The sequence below is a fragment of the Pantherophis guttatus genome, chromosome 3 (assembly GCF_059756535.1).
Source record: "Pantherophis guttatus breed Tessera chromosome 3, ASM5975653v1, whole genome shotgun sequence".
Lineage (NCBI taxonomy): Eukaryota > Metazoa > Chordata > Lepidosauria > Squamata > Colubridae > Pantherophis > Pantherophis guttatus.
This window is the reverse complement of record NC_142065.1, coordinates 189,786,353-189,804,541: the sequence shown is the minus strand read 5'-3', so window position 1 is coordinate 189,804,541 and position 18,189 is coordinate 189,786,353. Positions and strand designations below refer to the sequence as shown.

Sequence of the window (18,189 nt, the reverse complement as noted above, 5' to 3'; positions counted from 1 at the left end):
GTCACCCCAAGTACAGTGCATTACGGTAATTCAAACAAGAGATGGCTAAGGCTTGAATCACTATGAGCAAAGCTTCACTGTGCAGGAACAGGCTCAAGTGACTCACAAGACAAACCTGTACAAAAACCCTCTTAACCACAGCTGCCACCTGTTCTTTGAGCAAGACCTGCAATTGCCAAAGCTAACGTCATGTCTACTTCATTTTAAGTGATCAATTAAGGTTAAGTAAGTGCTTGTCACCCAAAAAAATAGGCCAGATTTTAAAGGCCAATTGCTAACCATGAATACATTTGATTTTATTTGTAAAAGTCGTGATTTGCAATGGTTAGAATGCAATATTGCAGGCTAATTCTGCCAAATGCCAGGGGTTCGATCCTCAACGGCTCAAGTTTGACTCAGCCTTCCATCCTTCCAAGGTCGGTCAAATGAAGATCCAGATTATGGGGGGCAATATGCTGACTTGTAAACTGCTTAGAGAGGGCTGAAGGAATACAAATCTAAGTGTGTTGTTGCTATTAACTTTCATTTTCTTACAACTCAGGGCAGTGTACATAATACTTCAGCCTCCTATTTTCCCCAACAACTTGTGGCTGAAGGAGAATGACTGACTCAGTCATCCAATTGGCTTCCATGTCTAAGGGAAGACTAGAATTTACAATCTTTAGACCAGCAATGTCACTCCTACACCAAATTGGCTTTCTCATCAATGGCATATATCACTGACACTAGAGAATAACTTTTCACATTTATTTATATATATATATATATATATATATTTCTATACCGCCCTACTCCCGAAGGACTCAGGACAGTGAACAGCCACAGGATAAAACACATAAATACAAAAATTTAAAATAGAATAAAAACGAATTAAATAATTGGGCTGAACAAATTTAAAGTTCCCCATAATTTAAAAACAAATTAAAATTTGCATTTAAAAAGGGGAGAAGATTTAGGCCAGGCCAGCTTGATGAAATAAAAAAGTCTTAAGCACACGACGGAAGGTGCGCAGATCCGGGATCCTCCGTATCTCCGGGGGGAGCTCGTTCCACATCATAGTTGCCCCCATAGAGAAGGCTCTCCCCCTAGGGGCCGCCAGTCAACACTGTTTGGCCAACGGCACCCGGAGAAGCCCCTCTCTATGGGAGCGTACTGGCCGGTGGGAGGCTATTGGTGGTAGCAGGCGGTCCCATAGATAACCAGGTCCTAAGCCATGGAGCACTTTAAAGGTGATAACCAGAACCTTGAAGCGCACTCGGAAGACCACCGGGAGCCAGTGCAGCTCGCGCAGGAGAGGTGTTACATGGGAATTCCATGTCGCTCCCATAACCACCTGCGCGGCCACACTCTGCGCCAGTTGGAGCCTCCGAGTACACCTCAAGGGGAGCCCCATGTAGAGAGCGTTACAATAGTCCAGACGAGAGGTGACAGAGGGCATGAGTGACTGTGTGTAGAGAGTCCCGATCTAGAAAGGGACGCAACTGGCAGATCAGGCAAACCTGATGAAAAATCCTCCCAGTCACGGCCGTCAAGTGCTCTTCTAAAGACAGCCATGAATCCAGGAGGACGCCCAAGTTGTGAGCCCTTTCTGTGGGGGCCAATGATTCACCACCAATAGTCAGCGATGGCACCAGCTGACTATATCGGGACGTTGGAAACCACAGCCTCTCGGTCTTGGATGGGTTGAGCCTGAGCCTGTTTCTCCCCATCCAGATCCATACGGCCTCCAGGCACCGGGACATCACTTCAAGGGCGTTGTTGGGGTGGTCCGGGGTGGAGATGTACAGCTGGGTGTCGTCAGCGTACTGATGGTACTTCACCCCAAAACCACGGATGATCTCACCCAGCGGCTTTACATAAATGTTGAACAAAAGGGGCGAGAGGACTGATCCCTGCGGCACCCCACATGAGAGGCCTCGGGGTCGACCTCTGCCCCCATCAACACAGACTGCGACCAGTCGGAGAGAAAAGAAGAGAACCACCGTGGTATGGTGCCTCCCACCCCCAACTCTTCCAACCGGTGCAGCATGATACCATGGTCGATGGTATCAAAAGCCGCTGAGAGATCTAACAGGACCACGACAGAGGAGCAACCCCTGTCCCGAGCCCTCCAGAGATCATCAGCCAACGCGACCAATGCCGTTTCCGTGCTGTACCCAGGCCTGAAACCCGACTGGAATGGATCCAGATATGACGTTTCATCCAGGTACTGGGGAAGCTGTCGCGCAACCACACTCTCAACAACCTTTGCCACAAAGCGAAGGTTGGAGACTGAACGATAATTAGCCAATACTGCCGGGTCCAGGAGGGCTTCTTGAGGAGAGGCCTCACCACCGTCTCATTCAAGGCGGCGGGGAAGGCACCCTCACCCAATGAAGCATTTATAATCCCCTCGAGCCAGCCTTGCGTCACCTCCTGGGAAGCCAGCACTAACCAGGAGGGACACCGGTCCAACAAACATGTGGTCACGTTCAATTTACCCAGAATCCTGTCCACCTCATCTGGGGTCACAGGATCAAACTCATCCCAGATAACATTCTCAAGACCTGCCTCCGTCACCCTCGCTGGACCTACCCAGTTGGAGTCCAGACCTTCCCGAATCTGAGTGATTTTGTCATGCAGATACTGAACAAAATCCTCGGCTCTTCCCTCCAAGGGGTCCTCCCGCGCTTCCTGGTGGAGCAGGGAGCGGGTCACCCTAAACAGGGCGGCCGGGCAATTATCTGATGATGCAATAAGAGCAGCAAAATGAGTACATGAAGGCAAATAGAAGGCCATTTCTTCATTTTTTTAAAAAAAAAATGTATGTGTAATATTTTAAATGCTGCATTCTATGGAGGCAGCAAAACCTTTTAAAAATTTAATTTGTGAGATGTATTGCTTGCATTCGCTGCCATACATAATATCTACAATTTTAATTTTAGTAATCGTTTTCTAAATCTAAAAATTACAATTTGAAGAGTTAAAGTAGATTACGAACTCCAGCTACTAAACTAGCCTTTTGAATTTTACAAAGCTCTGCCACATTTTATGCAATAATCTGATAGACTTTGAAAGACATTGAGCAGAATGTTAACCTACTATATTAAAGTTAGAGACAAAAGAAATACTATCCCCACAACAAAGAGCTGATTTCAGATAATCAAGCAAAATCTGGACTGAGCCCAATCGTGCACTTAACACTCAGGTTAAAACTGCTTGATCCATATGGGTTAATTCTCAAACACATTGGAAAATAAATAAAAATAATTAGATTAAGTTTTTTAAAAAGCTAGAAAAATGTATTTTGGCTGAAGTACTTTATTTATCTTTTAGATTTTTCATTACCTGGGTTTCCAACATTTTTCTAAGGGAAAATCATCCCCTTGGGGCAATTACTATCTTGGTCATGAGCCAGTATGTGAGATTTTACAACCCAAAAGAGTAAATGTTAAGTCTTTATCAACAAAGAATTACATAACTTCTCGAAACAAACTATTATCTTGTGAAATAACATAAAAATGCAAGTTCACCGGGGAGAGGGGTCATTACATCTGAAAACTGTGAGCTAAGGATTTAGAGTCACTTTTGATTTTTACAAGAAAAAAGATAAAAACAGACTACCTTAAATTCCAGGGCTTGCTCTGCCAACTAATAAGTGCTTAAAGTGCTATCTGCTAGATATTTAAGAGAACAGAGATGGTTAATTTACAAAGCACTGAAGCCACCTCTACATTTTGATGATGCTTCACAATTCCAGCTAGTAAAGCTAACATCCATTCCTGTACTTTGAAGCCTTGACCGAGAAGGCTGTTCACCATGAAAAGACCAATTGTATGAACTACTGAAATTTTGGGGGGGACTTGGAATTTGGGATTCCTCTCAAACTCAGATTTTGTCAGCCTTTCCAAGTAGGCTGGCTGAGAAACAAAACCAGACGAGCTAGTTCTACTTTACTGTAAGGCTGCAATCTTGCAAGTCTGTCAGTAAAACTCCCCAGCTCTCTCTTTTACAGCCTGATAAGTTACGGTGTTTAATTTCTCAGTTTCTTTCTCTGCTCATGATATGGCTGCAGAATGATTAACTTTGCCATCAAATATGTGTGCTACCTTATTCATACACAACACAGAAATCAATGACAAATGCTTGTAAGTTTCCTAAGGATTCCATATGTGACTGTACTGCTTGCCTTTTCTTGCCTAAGGGAATAGTGCTTAGGCCTTAACAAGCTAAAGATGAATACTCAATATACTGTCTCTCCTGGCTCAAGGATGGACATTCAACACATCTCAAGTAAATAATAATAATAATAATAATAATAATAATAATAATAATAATAATAATAGTCTGAAACACAGAACTGTAATGTTTTTAAATTGGCTGTACACCGCCCTGAGTCCTTCAGGAGAAGGGCGGTATAGAAATAAAATTATTATTATTATTATTATTATTATTATTATTATTATTATTAATCAATATAGGTAGGAGAAGCTCCTACAGACTTACAATATTTTATGACATCACATTCAATAACATTATGTTTGGTTTCACACTAAAACAACTTCTTCAGAGAGTGTGATGATGGGAGACAATGATTCCAGCATGGGGTTGACTGGTGAATTTGGGCCAGTCATTCTCTCATAATTCAACCTACCTCACAGGTTGCTGATGTGGGGAAAATAGGAGGGAGCATTAGGTACGTCACCTTGAGTTGTATAAAAGAAATAAATAAATGTAAATGGTGAAGCAATAGTGCTAAATGAATAAGCAAGCAAGCCTACTGTTGCATTTTAAAAACTAAGTGCTGCTTTCTCACCACATGGTTACTTCATGGTTACTGCTTTTGTATGTGGTTATGCCACATGATGAAGTATTTCTGTGGACTGCTTCTCATGATATAGATTTTTCAAGTGGCTTCTTAAAACTGCTTCCACGGAACATTGCTTTGTGTGCATGCCAGCTTCTCATGAGAATGTGACCTTGCCACATGCTTTGCTATCCCCTCCCCAAAATATTTTGTCTTTGAACTGATTCTGTATGCCAGCTGTTTCCCAGAGCAAGCCATCTCATAATGCTTCGCTATGTAAGGCAATTATCATGTAAAGACAATTTCAAACAGAGTTTTTGTGGTGACTCTCAGCAGGTACCATATGATGAGTAGTGACCCACAGCAGCCCCTCACCATGTTGTTTTTGTGCATGCTGTTGTAAACAGCTTGTGACAATATACAGACAAAACTAGGAAAGTTTGCTGCATAAAATGACTGCTTGTATATTATTTTCCTTCTGTTCAATCATATCAGATTCTCAGAGACTGTCTGGCAAGTAAGTACAAAATCTATTTACATCAATAATGCAGAGAGAAAATTGCTAAGGATCTGATTTCAGGACTTCAGAATAACTTTATAACTATAATAAAGACAATAAGAAATCTGTGTCTACCGTGTTTCCCCAAAAATAAGACTCTGTCTTATTTTTTTTGAACTCTGAAATAAGTGCTTAGCCTTATTTTTGGGGATGTCTTATTACTTTGGGGCACGTGGAGCAAGACAGGGCTCCTCTTGCTGTCTTACCTGATTTCCAGCTCTGTCTCCCTAATCCTAACCAGAGGAAATGGCGGGGACCAGTTGTGCATGCGTTTAAATATTTTTGGGGAGGGCTTATTTTAGCGCATGTGGTCAAAAGCCCAATTGGGCTTATTATCAGGGGATATCTTATTTTAGGGGAAACAGGGTAATCGATGAAAAATTTAAAGAACTACAAAAGACATGAGAACAGGAAACTCTACACTATAATAGGCTTATTTTGGAATTGTGATACTACTTTTTTTTGCTTATCTTCAAAAAGTTCTGCAGAAACCATTGTCAAGTAACTCAACCATTCTTGAACCTTGACTCAATAATCTTTAAAAGGAATTTGCCTATTTGTACTTATATTTCAGCAGATCTAGCTTTCTTACATAAATGCACAATCACATGAATGAGAAGGTACATTCACAAATCTGATTTTATATTGCTTTTTCATAGGGTTAAAGTTATGCTTTAATTGCAACATCCATCACCATGGGAGCTATTGAAAGTGGGTATAAATTATTTAAGATTACTTAATTATGGGAATGGACTATAAACTGGAATATATTTATTTAATTTTATGGAGAAATAATAAGAAATATAATATATAACAACATTCTTAGGAACAAATGTATATAGTTTATCCAGCAATAGGATTACTTGGCATTATGTAATAATGATCTGAATATGTAATAGAGCAGAGGTCCTCAAACGTTTTAAACAGGGGCCAATTCACGGTCCCTCAGACTGTTGGGGGGCCAGATCGGCTGGGTGGGCGTGGCTAGGTGGTCATGTGACTGGGTGGGCATGGCCAGTTTAGCAGTCCATTAAACAATACACATAAATTAAACTTTAATTTGTTATGCTCCTGGGGGTGGAAATCAGGTTAGTGAAGGGATGTGGCTGCCTTGGGTGGGTGAGGGACTTCTGTTTGTGTGTGTGTGTGTGTCTTTCTCTCTCTCCCTCCTTCCCTTTCTGTCTCCCTCTCTCTGGAGGCCAGGGAAGACAAAAACGGGCCCGTTTTTTACCTCCTTGTCCTCCACATCTACTCTGCCGCCCAAAAATAGGCCTGTTTTTGGCCTCCTGAGGCCTCCACACATCCCATTTTTGGCCTCCTCGGCCTCCAGAAGGTGGGGGGGCAGCAGGTAGGTGGGGCGATGTGGGGAGGGCAGCCTTGTCCTGCACGGGCCAGATTAATGGCTTTGGCGGGCCATATCCAGCCTGCGGGCCGTAGTTTGAGGACCCCTGTAATAGAGCCATGAGCCATCATAGATCAGTGACCAAGGACATTCCAAGGAACCAAGGAAGTCCTTTGAGTAAGATTCCAGCCTCAGAGTTCTGGTTTGCTTGGGTTCATTAGTCGGAACCTTGACATACTAACTGATATACACTTTTTATACTTTTTAATACCAGTGTCTAAAAAAACTACACAGATTTGTACAAAAGCTCAGTGAAACTGACACTAAATCATGCTATAACAATTTCTGAAACTACTTATTTAAAAAAAATCTGTAACGTATCAAAGAAATTTGATTTTATAAAAGAGTCAAAAGAATTTATCAAGGAAACTTCTTTACATAAAAAATAAGTCAGGAGCCCACTGAGTCTACAGACCTCAAACTGGCTTAAATTTCATACATAAATTTAGTAATATAATATACAGAAATTGTAGTCTATAAATTTATTTTATTATATATTAAATTTATATGTTGCCCATCTTACTATCCAAATTACATCCATCTAATCTATAGTATCTACAATTTTTTAATATTTCCAAGATCTTAAGTACAATTTACTTTAATCAATGAAAATGTGACTAGTCCTGATTATTTATTTAATTTAACAATATGGAACTTGAGTGGATCACTGGGGGTCAAGTGACCTATAAATGTAATAATATTTTTTATTATTTCTATAACATTGTTGTGCTTCAGAACAGCTTCCTAGACACTGGTTACAAACAGGCCAATAACTGAAGCAAACTGGAGGAAGGAGGAAAGACATACAAGCAACCTTATCAAGCAACCCATTCTTAATCCTTCTGGTCAGTTTCACAATGCCCAGATGGATTTATTTATTTAATTAATTAATTCTTGAACTCTTTTATTAATCAGCTGGAGGAAGAGTTGCTTTGCGTATGGTTTTCTCTGACTGTTTTCAAGATTGCACAAATGAAGACAATCAAAGTTCAGTTTTTAAGCTAGGTAGTGGTATTTGCTAGATCAGTAGTTTTTAAAAAGACTGCCACATAGAACTATCCTGTGATGAATATGAAATAATTTGTAATGAGTAAAATATAAGAGTTCCCCATCCTTTAGCATACCGCAGTTGCTCTTAGCAAAACCACATATTCTTCCCAATTTATGGGAACTTTTGTTCAGATTAAAGAGAATGAGACTTTAGATTTGCAAACAAATGAATGGAAAAAATTCCCCCTAGGAGGTGTCAATTCTTGTATTCCAATAAACTTGCCTCTTGCAATAAAGCCCACTGACTCTCCCCAGAATGCAGAAGAGAAAAGGGATACAAGAAGCTTATCTAGTGAGATCTGCATTTGGTTATAAATTAGTGTGTGGTCTCCTTTGTACTTGCAGATGGCTAGTGGTTCTACACCTGTTCCTCACAGCAGATACTGTAGAAATCTGATAGTTGTGGATCATTATAGAACCAAGAAACTCCTGATATTATCAACTACCCCTCTGTCTACTTCTGGAATAGGAAACTGCTGCAACTGTTATATGCAGTACAAAATTTAGGGCAGTCCTCCTTCCTTTCTACAGAACTTCAGCTTTAAACTACCAGAAACTCAAACTCACATTCAGCAACTACAAATTTCAAGGACGTTATGCCAGTAGATATATTTGCTGTCATAACTGTTCAAAAAAATCATCCTGCTACAAAACACAGAAATGTATACATATATGCTTCCATTTCAAAATTTAAGAGTTTTTTCCCAACTTTTAAATTATCATGCGCTTACCCATTATTTTGTCAGCCTTGATTCCCTGCCTGAGAAGAGCTATCTCCCATCTCGCTAGTTTCAGCTCTTACAAAATAGAGCCTTTGCATACCTATTCAGCATCTTAGTTTGCCCTCAAATACAAATTACAATAACTAAAAATATATTGATGAAAATTCATGGCTTCACTTCTGAAAGTCAGCTGCAAGATTTGAGGATGCTACAGCAGCTGAAAAATAATCAGGCTTAGAATTCAGGGTCCCTAAACCAGTGTTTTTCAAAGTTGGCAACTTTAAAGATGCCAGAATTCGCTAACCAGCCTGCCACAGATCATAAATTATTCACAAAAATTAGTTCGTAATTTTTTCTTTGGAATTGTTCTGAGAATTTGTAATTCTTTTACTGAATTATATTATCTGCTTGTAATCTTTATGAATATTCTAAATTATCTTGAGATCTACTGATATGGTACTTTTAATAGGAATAAAGATAAAATAATAAGTAAACAGACAGTATAAAAGATTCATGGATATGTCAAGAATATTAAAAATTAAGAAGAAACATGGCTATTATTCACTTGAGATTGTTTCTTTAACACTAAATGGAAATAGTCCCTGATCTATTTCATTATGTAGAATAGAGTACATAAATACATTTTCAAAAGCCTAGTAGCTGTACAATATCCTTTGGTCTTCAATGCAGTCCAGGATTCTTTCACACAAGATACAGCCAAAACTAATGAAAGTTGCTCAACATTCCACTACTACTTTTTCAATTATTACAACACCTTCCGCAATATTTTTGACTTGATAAAACTATTCTGATGAGCTTGTATACTTCATTATAGGTACATACAGAGAAGACCCAACAACAAGAAAAAAGGATGATTGCTACAGAAGTGATTTATTTCCCCCTGCTAAACAAAAAATTATGATTCTGGAATAGTAATTTTATACCTTCAATAATGTACAAATATTTTTCCCCAGAAGCTAGCATACAAGAAGATTTAACTCAATCCTATATTACCTGGTGATGCATAAGTTAATGTTTGCATTTTCGCATAACAAAATTAAAATCTTTGCTATGTTAACCGAAACTAAACGATCCCACAGAAGTCTCTTGTTCTGCTTAAATACTTTAATCTCAATTACAGATAAACAAGCAAAATTAAACTCTAAAGGAATGACAATGTTAGTAAAGTAAGTCCAATCAAAATAAGACAACTGTACAAGAATAAAGATCTGAGAACTGTAATAGGAAGTACTGGAAAATTCAGAAATTTACATTTACATAAAATAACATTTGTCCTTTAGCACCTACATAGATCAAAGAAGAACCATTTTTGGCCTTAATTATGTGGTTACTCTCTAACGTTCTACACAATATGTTTTTTATTTTGGTAAAATATAAACATTTAATTTACTCTGTAACACTGGTTTAAAAAGTATACATATACTATTTCTTACATATGGTCCTTTTGGAAGTGGGTTTAATATGATGATTACTGGATATTTGTGAACAAAGTAATTACTACTTCCAGATCAGCTAGCCAACTTTTAAAAACAAACTTGTTATTCAATTACTGTAATGTATCTTCAGTCTTCAACTTTTATCCTTTTGTAATGTGTTGTACCACAAAATGTCTAAGTGATGTTTGAAATTCAGGTATGCAACATTATGTAGAATAATTAGTGATAAGGTTTGAATTAGTACAAACAACTGAACAGGAGTTGAGAAATAATTTGTAATTCAAACCATTAACTCCATCTGAAGAGTTCTTGGTCCCTGCACTATTTTACTTTGAATAGTAGTATCTGATTTCTAGTAATGATCTCTTATGAAGTCCTAAAATGTCCCTTTTTTGCTGATGTTTACATCATGGTGCTACATTTGCAGATTTATGTCCTCTTTTAGACTCTGCATTTCTTAGTCAAACTATATATATATATATATTCAGAAACCTTGATCATAAATCAGCCCAGTCCTCTGAGTAATTTTGTTGCTTTTCTTTGAACTTAGGATTTGTAGAGGTCTCAGAAGACTATGTGTTGGAGGATATGTTTGCAGATGATAGAAGATGGTCTTCCTTTGCTGGGAAAAGAAATGTGAAGGAGCTCCTAATGGGAGTTGAGAAATATATAGCAAAGGAAATATAATGTTGGAAATATAATGTTCTTTTCCTTCTTGATGCTCATCGTTCAGAGAGTGTCTAAGTGGGGGAGTGAAAATGAAACAAAGGTTCGCTGCCATAAAATAAGTTATAACAGCTCAAGATAGGAGGAATTGAATAAATAGGCTCTATTGTGAAATGGAACTTGAAGAGAAGTTTTAGGTTACTTATATATTGAAGCCATTAAAAGGGATAATCTTAAACACTGCCAATGAGCAGAAATTATTTTGCTTCTTCCTTGCTGGACTATAGTCACTGTAACCATTTCTAATAAGAGAATACTTTTGTGGAGTAGCATTGTTCACAGGCAATGATAAACTAGACTATTTTAGAAGTGCTGCTTATCCGAAATAAAGAAATAAGTCAGCAAATGTAATTATTTCTATTTATCGTTTATTCCCAGCAAGAAATGAAGGAGTCCAGTTTTTCAGACCAATGAACATTTAATGAGCAGTTTGAAGGTGCCTTTAGAAAACAGCTGATTTGGTATAGATTGCTGTTCCAAATATGATTATGGAAATATTGCCAATCCCTCTAGATCCCCAAGAAACTTTATGATATCCAGTTTCCTTTTGTTTTTATTTTGTCCTGAGCCGCTGGGCACACATTGAAATAATACTCTGGACCAGTAACCATTTAAATTTTCTAATGCTTTGGGGTGCAGAGTCAAGCAAACACAAAGAGCCCTATGTATGTTTTGTTTAGCGTAATGTTAGGAACTAAGATACTTCACCGGAACCTCTACAAACAAGCCTAAATAGTAATGAAAAGGAAATTCAAGATTATGACTCTGGCTTATTTGAAAGAAAAAAAGTAGATGAAATTTAGGATATTATTGTAGAGAAATGTTCATTCTTAAAGTATATTTCTTAGGTTTGGATTTACAAGAGGAAAGAAAACTATGTTTAGAACAAGGTTAATCAGTTTGGCCTAGTGGAGTTTGGCCTAGTGGGAGATTGTGAATACTAGTTCCACCTTAGCCATGAAAGTTGGTTGGGTGATTTTGGGGCAGCCACTGTGTCTCAGCCCAACTCATCTCACAGTGTTGCTGTTTTGGGGAAAATAGGATTTTAGGTAGTGTTCTCAATTTGTTCTGCAGAGCCTGGTTTTCTCTGGTATCCTGATGAATGCTACAGAATTTATGCAGCTAACCATGACTATTCTGGGCAACACCTGTGTATGTGATACACCTGAGACTAGTTCAAGTGATGTGCCATAGCTAGAATAGGAAAAAAAAAATCTGATATCGCAATTCTAATGCTTCAATCGAGCTTCAAATTGGAGAAAGGTTTAACTATAGTTTAAACTACCAACTACTTGCTTGTTCCTCAATTGTATAATTGTACAAGTCAATTGGACTGATTTTACTGTAGCCAATAGCTGAAAAGAATGAAACCAAACTCTTCCTTTCCTATGATCAGACAAACAAAATGTAGCCAAGAAAATACATACAGAAGACAGGGTTCCTTCATAGGTAGTCCTCAACTTACAACAGTTCGCTTAGTGACCGTTCGAAGTTTCAACAGCACTGAAAAAAGTGACATGACCATTTTTCACACTTATGACCCTGGCAATGCCCCGGGTTGCATTGTCCCAGGGCAATGTGATCACCTTTTGTGACCTTCTGATCAGCAAAGTCATCAGGAAAGCCAAATTAACTTAACAACGGTGTTACTAATGTAACAACTGCAGTGAATCACTTAACAACTGTGGCAAAAAAAGTTGTAAAATGGGGCAAAACTCATTTAACAAATGTCTTACTTAGCAATATAAACTTTGGGCTCAATTGTGGCCAAGGACTACCTGTATATCCCAAAGGGGATCATTATACTGAAGTACTTTCAGACATAATCATGATATGTGTAACACATATTTAGGCAGCACATACTATCAATAATAAAAATGTTAGATATTGGATGATGAAGCACAGTTGCTTCCAAAAGTCAACCGATAATGGAAGTTACCTCTGCAGCTTTATTGGAAGGCTCCAATCCAGACATATTATCCTGCATTAATTGTTGTAGGAGCTGTAATTGAGCAACACTGAGGAAGAAATCCAGACCTGTTGTCATATTCACTTCCAAAGAATGGCCACATACTAAAATTTCCTATGAAAGAAACAAGTTTGCAAGACAAATTCCATTGGTTAGCAGCTTATTCTTGGCATTTATATAATTTTATTTTTAAGAAAGACAATATAAGCTGTTTATGTTCTCTCAATTGTTTATTAACATTTTCTCTATCTCCTTCAGAGAAAAGACAATGCACCATCTGTAAAATAAAATCAAGTGGAGGAGTGATATGTCATACAGCTACAGTTCCAACAGGATATTTAACAATTAAGTTGCTTTCTCTTTGTTTCATGTATTTCATGTGTGAGGTCCTGTTTCTTTGTTATATTAAATTCTGGGCTGTCAAGAGCCCTTATTCATTTTCTTGGCAGAAAATTGTAATTCTCCTTTCTCACAGAGATGTATTTGAGTCTACCAGCACATCTTAGTTTATAATGAAACTGTATTTTGCAGCTCACAGATAGCTGATTCAATTGATTTGTAGCTGTCTGCTAACATTTGGAGCATAGATAAATGACCATTGTCCCCTGGCTATTACAACCCCCACACAAAGAAAACAATCATAATCATGTTTTAGAAATTAATGAAAGGAGAAAATAAACAGATTTGCTTACTAAGCAGGAAATCATATCCTCTTGTGATAAAAAAAAATATGTACATATTCATCCTTAGTAATCTGTGGTAGATCTCTCCCTTTCTTACTGAATATCCAAAGGGAGTAGATTCAAGAAAAATTAAAACAGCTACATTCCTGAACAACAGGAACAGTAAAATTCATCTGTTACTTTGTACTATATGCTTTCTCTATTCATCTTTTTTTTAAAACTCTCTTTTTCAGCAGATATTCAACACAAGATAAAGCTGTGGAGATTGGGGCCATGGGCAGCAAAATAGGGCAGGCTTCATATAGAGCCCTTCAATTCTATTCCTGGCCACTCCAGTGATAGAAACTAAAGTACCACAACTACAATCCTTTTCCATAAAGAATGAGAGCCCCAAACCTCTGTGCAAAGTTTGAAATGAACTGATGGGAGCTAAGGGTAACAAGCAGCTGGCTGCTAAAAAGATGATATAAACTTTCTTGATGAAAGTTTGAAAAAAAAAATAAAGAGAAAATAATCTGCCTTGAAACTGTATTTCCTTTGGGTGATCTAAAATTATGCCTTAGCCTTCTTTCTTATAAAAGAAAATATCATTTGGGGTCCTAAATGACCTGCTTTCCCAATGTTGACATTTAAGGATTCTTAGATTGATCTTCAGAAAAGATGCTCAGAAGCCTGATTTAAATATAATTTTGGCCATGGAAAATAATATGGCATTCCTTGCGGTTGGCATCTCAACTTAAATCAAGTCAGTTTTCACTATGTGCTTCATTTAAAAGCAGAATTTATTATCCATTAGAGATCTGGTGACAATGTTGAAGGATTCAGCAAACAATTTTGCCTGGACTTTCTGTTCTGGCCCAACAAGTGCATACCACACAGTATTTTTAACACAATTTTATATATCATCTTAATAATTAACAAATGTGCAGATATAAAGCTCAGTGATAAACATCTCATATCCCGTACTGACCTCTGTGTGTAAATTCTCTGGAGAAATTACTTTTGTGAAAATGATGGCAGGAGCTGCAGTTACCCGTACAGTAAAGTCTGTTAAAATTGGTGTTAAAATAGCTCTTCGTTCTTGATGGTGTTTTATGCTAAAAAATAAAATGAAATAAATGCACACTAAATGATAAACTCTTATGGTTAGAAGACTGTTCCTTCATATTTGTAAATATTAATTTCTTAACCTAGCAACATTACAGAAAAATACTGTTACAATAATGGTCAGAGAACACACATACACAACTGAGCACGAAAGCTGAGAAAATGCTCTAAGATTACTTTTTAATGCTATCAATATCCAACATAAACATATAAATGCTGTTCTATTCGAAAATATGTAATAAATATATTTATAAACATATATTTTAAATCTTATACAAAATTTTAAATAGTCATGTTAACTGATAAGGATCCAGAGAAAGAGAGGACTATTCAACATTCACTGCCTAACTGGGGACCCATCAGCAAAGTTAGCTTTGCGGGATATTTAAATGTTTCTCTAAGAAAAGAAGCTACAGCAGGTGTTAGAATTCATGCAAGTGTTAAATTAAACTGTAAGACACTATCTTCAGATCTGAAGGTTTTTCCAGTGATTCTAAAGAGATAACAAGAAATAAGCCTGTGCTTTCTCTACTAATTTTCCTACACGGTACCACTCTTTAATGTTCCATTAATTTGGGGCAGGTGTTGGCCATATGAGTATCATCAGTAAGGAATAGTATAACCTAGGCATCTGTTTATTTTTGAAACAGAAGGAACATTTCAGAAATATATATGACTCTTCTTTGTACATGCTGCTTTGAAAAAACATTTGTTTCAAACATAGTACTAAGAAAACAAGTAAATAAATGCTCCAGAATATGTACCCACAAAATAAGTATTGGAGATGCAAGTGACCATGTAAACCCTATAACAGAAAAAGAATAAAATGGTTCTTTCCCTTATATTCTTGAGGGAACTACCAATTAAGTTATTAGGAGTCATGAATGAAATTAATGCTTTTCTGGCCTTTAAAAAAATAAAATCTATTTTTCTTTCTAGCTTATGTCCATGCCCCTCTGCTAAATCAACAAGGCCTTGCACAATTAAACACACAAGTAAATTTTGCCAGAAATCTCAAGGCACAGAAATTGATAATATCCTTTTATCAGACCTCTTCTGTGAAACCTACTAGGATTTTCCAGGCATTTTATGTTGTGCCTATATGCTGCATATTCACAATGGTTAAAAAAGGGAGAAAAATATTCTGGAACCAACTCTTTTAGAGGAATATTTAGACAGCTTCATTGGGCATTTGGAATACTTCAGAATAAAACATTAATGTTATATGTATACTTTGACCTAAACTTTGAGCACATTTTCTCCCAAACTTGCAAAGGTAGCAAGGCAAAGCATAAATCGAAAGAAGAAAACATGAAAATATTAAGCCACTATTATTTTATTTTCTTATTACAATTGTCTTGATGAAGTTTAAATGTTTATGTACATTACTCACACATCATCATCATAAACGGCAATGATACATTTAATACTGTTGAACAACAATTTCTGCCTCTCCCAAGTCCTTCCCCTTTTGGAAGGACTTTAGACGGATAAAAATGCCAAATACAATCTAGCCATCTGGTTGACTGTATGCCCAATAATATAACAGTAGCTGAAAGGCATTCCAGGTCATTTAAAATACTATCATTGGTCTATTCAAATCTAGATACCAAAGACTTTATATATATTTAATATGAAGGATTTTATATAGGAATATCAATCTATTTCATTTCATCTAATTAATAAGTACAGTGAAGATTTTGCAAAGCTTTTAAGACCATACCATAAAAATGGTTTGATTTACAAAAGGGCCTTAAACTGCTATTTATATTTATTGTATTTGGGAATTGATGCTGAAACTAAAACTACAGCAGTGTTGAAACTAAAAAAAATGTAGATATATTTTACAAAAAAAAATGCTGTTATTTAACTGCTGTGGATGATTTTGCCTTTGCAGTGTTCAAAAAGACATGTTTGTAAACTTAACATCACAAAAAAAAAAAAAATGCTACAGGCAGAAAAAGAACCCCTTAGCAAAGCCTGCCATGTGTATGCATATGTGTAACAAAATCCCACCAAACTCAACTTCTTGAGGAGTTATGGTGAATTGAAGACAGCTCTGCCTCTGTGAATTGAAAATAGCCTCAACTACAGCAAAGGCTAATGAATTGATGAATAGGTTTCCTTGGAACCTCTTTGGATAAAGAGAGGACAGGAGATTGCCCACATGTGCTTTGGATGACTGCTCTCCTGAGGAAACTGCAGGACAGGTTTTCTGCAGGCTTGCATGCCAGGAGACAAAGAGATCAGCTAACTTGTTCCAAACAGTGATAAGAGACTTTTAAAAGACACTAAATTCACAAACCTCACTTTCTAATCATAACTACCTCTAAGCTATTAGAGACCTTCAGAACAAGCTCTGAATAAACTGCATGAGTTTGCCTCCATTCCTGAACAAAAAAATTTTTTAATCATAAACTTAAAAAATTAAATAATCTGAAATAAACTGCAAAAGCTAAATAAGATTTTGATTTTAGTTTGGTTTTTTTTAATATTAAGGGTCTTTTAAGGTTTTAGAGATGCTATATTTAGTTATTCTAATCTTCTGGGATTAAAAAATGCAGCAAATAAAGAAACAAGGAACATGGAAAAAATATACCCACTTGATCTGAAACCTTAGAAAAATGCTTTATGCTCCTGAACCACAGCCTTTGCAGGTAGATGTTTGGCTCCCACCCCCCCACCCCCTTTACATAAAAATATTGCAGAACTCCATTGATCAGACTCTTTTCAACAGGCATTATTTTAATTGCCTTTTTTGCATTCACTGCAATGCATATGCTGGGTAGCCTATCTTTAAAGGACTACTGTGACCCTTGACTGAAAACAAAATCAAAGTCTATTGTAGCAATGTAATCAAAATGGAGAACTAAAAATGGAAGATGTCAATGTAATATTTCTAACTAGATTTGAGTTGGAAGCCCTCTTTTGCATATCAACAAATCAACAGAAATTTGTCATTTCAGAAACAGCAGCTGTTTTCATTTACAGAAGCACAGAAACTGGTTTCAAGCCAATTGGGGGGAAACATTTTTGTCGTCTGTTGGCTTTAAAATGTCTAAACTAGTTCTGTTCAAACTTTTACAAAAGTACAAAAGGGATAATGCTGCTGCTTTTTCTAGACTAGTAATGGGAATGTCAGGTTTTGGCCCGTGTTATACTTTATGGCTATAATAAGCTATTACAGAAATATAGACATAACTTTATCTGTATGATTATTGGACAACAATTCTATAAACAGTTTGAAATGCCTTATTCAGAATCCTAGCTCATGGAAAACGTGTTTGCAACGGAAGTGCAAACATACACTTCTATGTATAAATAAAAAAATCAATTAGCTCAAATCTATGAGATGCTGTTACCATTACACCTTTTTGCATAGAATCCACAAAGCACCACTTCCAAGCATATTCTTACCTACTGGCCATATTCCATTCAAGTGCTGGATTCTGAGAATTCCTTTCATTCTCTGGCACAGCCCTGCTTTTACCATTTTCCTTCTCTGGCTTTAGCTGTTCCCACTGAGCAGTACCAATGTTGATGGACTGGAGGTCTATTTGGTACTGTCTGTCTTCAACCTCTGAACCAGGATCTCGAAGAACTCCCAAATTCAGTGCTCTCCTATGATGGCAGAAATCAAACAATGTCACTATTTTCTTCAAATCCAAAGCTAACTCAACAGTTTTAAGGCAACAATAACATTAATTATGAGATTGGATCCATTCACT

General features: G+C 37.0%; 1 protein-coding gene across 2 annotated transcripts in view; it reads right to left on the bottom strand.

The window, feature by feature from the left end:
• Positions 1-18,189, bottom strand: part of VPS13B (vacuolar protein sorting 13 homolog B) — a 328,745-nt gene that overhangs the window by 143,265 nt on the left and 167,291 nt on the right. For both annotated transcript variants that reach the window (XM_034422515.2, XM_034422516.2), the window contains exons 31-33: positions 17,879-18,082; positions 14,325-14,451; positions 12,642-12,785 (exon numbers count right to left, since the gene is read on the bottom strand). In XM_034422515.2, coding sequence (XP_034278406.2) covers positions 12,642-12,785; positions 14,325-14,451; positions 17,879-18,082 — 475 coding nt within the window. The remainder of the gene's footprint in view (positions 1-12,641; positions 12,786-14,324; positions 14,452-17,878; positions 18,083-18,189) is intronic.